At 35.7% G+C, this 1,237-nt stretch overlaps 1 protein-coding gene across 1 annotated transcript in view; it reads right to left on the bottom strand.

Moving 5' to 3' along the window:
- Nucleotides 1-900, bottom strand: part of LOC138173895 (maltase-glucoamylase-like) — a gene marked incomplete at its 3' end in the record, with an annotated part of 6,994 nt that extends 6,094 nt beyond the window's left edge. Inside the window, exons 1-2 of the mRNA XM_069103963.1 lie at nt 889-900; nt 77-229 (exon numbers count right to left, since the gene is read on the bottom strand). Coding sequence (XP_068960064.1) covers nt 77-229; nt 889-900 — 165 coding nt within the window. The remainder of the gene's footprint in view (nt 1-76; nt 230-888) is intronic.
- Nucleotides 901-1,237: the final 337 nt, after the last annotated feature.

The following is a 1,237-nucleotide window of genomic DNA, read 5'->3' as shown; positions in this document are numbered from 1 at the left end:
GAGAGGGAGAAGATGATAGTCTTTGGAACTGTGTGTTTGTGTGTGTATGTGTTTGTATATGTGTGTAAAATCTTACCTCCCAGACACAGCCACGCAAGAGACAGTTTTCTTCATTGACACCGTTTTCATCAGGGTAGCAGTCAAATTTTTCTGAATCTATGAATTGATTGGACCATTCCACTGTGTATTCCTTTCCCAGTTCAAGGTGAAGCCCTGTGATGATACCAACCTGTCAAGTCAGAAAGGATATTGCAAGTCAATGAGAATCACCATTTCGATCAGACAAAAACTCTCTCTTTTTGACCACACACAAAACTGATACACTTCATCACAATTCTGATGACATCTCCTAGTGTTTTTCCACTCCTTCCTTCTCCCATCATAACAAAGAATTGCTAAGATCACATAACTAATATTTATTTCACAAAAAAGTGAAATAACTCAACAAACTTTCTTTGGCAAAGAGCTGACTTTTTGTTGAATAAAGTCAATCCATTCGCTCAGTTATTCCTGCATAAACAGAGGACTGGACCAAAGGATCTCAAAATGCTACTCTACCTTTCAAATTCTGATTCTATGACTCTAATCTTAGACATTAATGTAATGCAAGAGAGTTTTAGAAGTCTTGATAGAACAGTGGGAAACGATGAGCAAAATAACTTTGACCTTTTCATAGAATCCATTGAATAATGTTTTATCTTTTGAATGAGACAGTAAAGACAGGTTCTGATTTTTACCTTGTTCCTCTTAGGGTGGAGTCCTCATTCTCAATGGAAGCCTAGCTATTCCTTTGTCTCCAATTCTATTCTATCTGGAGAGGACCCCATTGAAAAGTTGAGAAGTATGTTAAAGCAACCTCAAGAGGTCAGAAGATTTTCAAAATATTACCCTTGGGGTCATCTCTGAAGAAATTTTTTCACAGTGATAAAGGATTTGAAAAGCATTGTCAGGGGCTATGCTCCAAAGAATATCTCATAAATTTGTATAATGATGAACAATATCCCTGGATCACATGTCTTTAAAGTTCAATGCAAGCTAGACTAAAGGGTGAAAGGAAAGTGAAAATGAATGTGTAACCTTAGCTGGGTATTGAAAAATAATAATACCTCTAATAATGTCCAAAAGGATCGAAATTAGTGAATAGTGAAGAAAAAGGATTTCTTGTGGTTCTCCTATTTCTGGGATTTTTAAACATTAGAAAGGCTATTTTGGCCTTTCATTCAATAATTAATGTAAA

Source organism: Petaurus breviceps, unplaced genomic scaffold, assembly GCF_028583685.1.
Source record: "Petaurus breviceps papuanus isolate PSGF00001 unplaced genomic scaffold, PetGlider_PUasm1.0 661, whole genome shotgun sequence".
NCBI lineage: Eukaryota > Metazoa > Chordata > Mammalia > Diprotodontia > Petauridae > Petaurus > Petaurus breviceps.
Note: the sequence above shows the minus strand (reverse complement) of the source record. Positions and strands in the feature narration are given on the sequence as shown.